Below are 1,665 nucleotides of genomic sequence, written 5' to 3' on the forward strand. Positions count from 1 at the left end.
CCCCTGACACGAGGCTCCCGGTGCAGTGGCCCAGAAGGTGGTGGCACTGAAGAAGCAGCAGCAGCTCATGGCGTCCTGCAAGTCTCTGCCCAGCACCCCCAGCCACTCGGCGGCATCCACCCCCGTCGGGGGCATCCACCCCGGCCAGGTACCCCCCCCCCCCCCCCGGCGGCCCCCCCCCCCCCCCCCCCCCCCCCCCCCCCCCCCCCCCCGGCCGCCCCCCCGCGCCGCCGCCAGGGGGCAGCCTTGCCCCGGCCATGGCGGCTGCCGCCGGCCCCGCTGCTGGGAAAGGTACCGGGTACCTCCAGGCTCCGCGGGCCCGGTACCGGGCAGGGAAAAGCACCGGGTACCTCCCGTCTCCGAGGGCTTCAGGTCCCCGTCGGAGCAGAGGATGCAGGCACAACCCAAAGGCGGGGATGGAAGAAGGGAGGAGAGACCCAGGAGCTCGGCATCCCTCTCCCCCGCCACTCTCCCAACTGCCAACGCACCAAAAACCGAGGCCCCCGGCCCAACCATCAGCCCAAATTTTTCCCTTCAAGGTCTCAAAGGGCTGATGTGACTTTTATCTTAAAGGAGATGAACATAGAGGCTTGATTTATTTGGCAAAGCCCCCACGTTCTTTCTGGAGCAAATACATATTAATTCTCATCTGTTTGTCAGGGGGGATTTCCACCCCCGTCGGGGGCATGCACCCCGGCCAGGTACCCCCCCCCAGCCTGGGGCTGTCCCCCCCCCTCACCCTTCCCTCCGGCCACGGGATGCTGGTGCTGACCCCGTGTCCCATCCAGGCCAGCAACGGTGGCCACACCAGCGACTACTCGTCCTCGTTGCCCTCCACCCCCAACGTCAGCCACCGGGAGCTGCGGAGCGAGACCCCGGCCCCCCTGGGCACCCCCAGCTCCCTGCACCGTGGGGCCAAGCGCCGCACCAGCCTCTTCGCCGTGAGTGCGCCGGGACCCCCGGGGTGGCAACAGGGGACACGTGGCACCTGGGGTGTCCCTCTGGTGGGGTGGTGGCAGTAGGGGCTACACAGCACCCGGGGTGTTCTCCTGGTGGGGTGGTGGCAGCGTGGGACACGTGTGGCACCCAGAGTGTCCCCTGGGCAAGGTGGTGGCAATGGGGGACACGTGGAACCTCTGGTGTCCCCTAGTAGGGTGGTGGCAGCGTGGGACACGTGGCACCCAGGATGTCCCTCTGGTGGGGTGGTGGCAGTAGGGGCTACACAGCACCCGGGGTGTTCTCCTGGTGGGGTGGTGGCAGCGTGGGACACGTGTGGCACCCAGAGTGTCCCCTGGGCAAGGTGGTGGTGGCAGAGGTGGCCACACGGCACCCAGGGTATCCCCACCATGATACCCTGGTGGCGGCGGGGGGGGGACACTTGGGCATCCCAGGGTGTCCCCACAGTGGGGGTGCAGCGGGGTGGGGGGGATGAGGTGGCACCCCTGGGTGTCCCTGGCAGTGCCACGTGTCCCCCGTGTCCCCACAGACGCGCCGGGGCAGCGACTCGGAGAAGCGGAGCCTGGACAGCCGGGGGGAGGGGGCGGGCAGCGGCCGCGCCATCCCCATCAAGCAGGTCAGTGGGGCGAGGAGATGGAGATTTTTTTTGGGGGGGGGGAGGGGGTGGTGGGGGGGGACACAGCAAAGGGTCCCCAGGGGGGGCCCCCC

The 1,665-nt window shown here is 69.3% G+C and overlaps 1 protein-coding gene across 1 annotated transcript in view; it reads left to right on the forward strand.

Annotated features, from left to right (window-relative positions):
* AGAP2 (ArfGAP with GTPase domain, ankyrin repeat and PH domain 2) overlaps positions 1–1,665 on the forward strand; it is an 11,041-nt gene that overhangs the window by 1,888 nt on the left and 7,488 nt on the right. Inside the window, exons 6-8 of the mRNA XM_014959511.1 lie at positions 27–148; positions 789–941; positions 1,487–1,573. Of these exons, the coding sequence (XP_014814997.1) occupies positions 27–148; positions 789–941; positions 1,487–1,573 (362 nt within the window). The remainder of the gene's footprint in view (positions 1–26; positions 149–788; positions 942–1,486; positions 1,574–1,665) is intronic.

Source organism: Calidris pugnax, unplaced genomic scaffold (genome assembly GCF_001431845.1).
Source record: "Calidris pugnax isolate Ruff unplaced genomic scaffold, ASM143184v1 scaffold479, whole genome shotgun sequence".
NCBI lineage: Eukaryota > Metazoa > Chordata > Aves > Charadriiformes > Scolopacidae > Calidris > Calidris pugnax.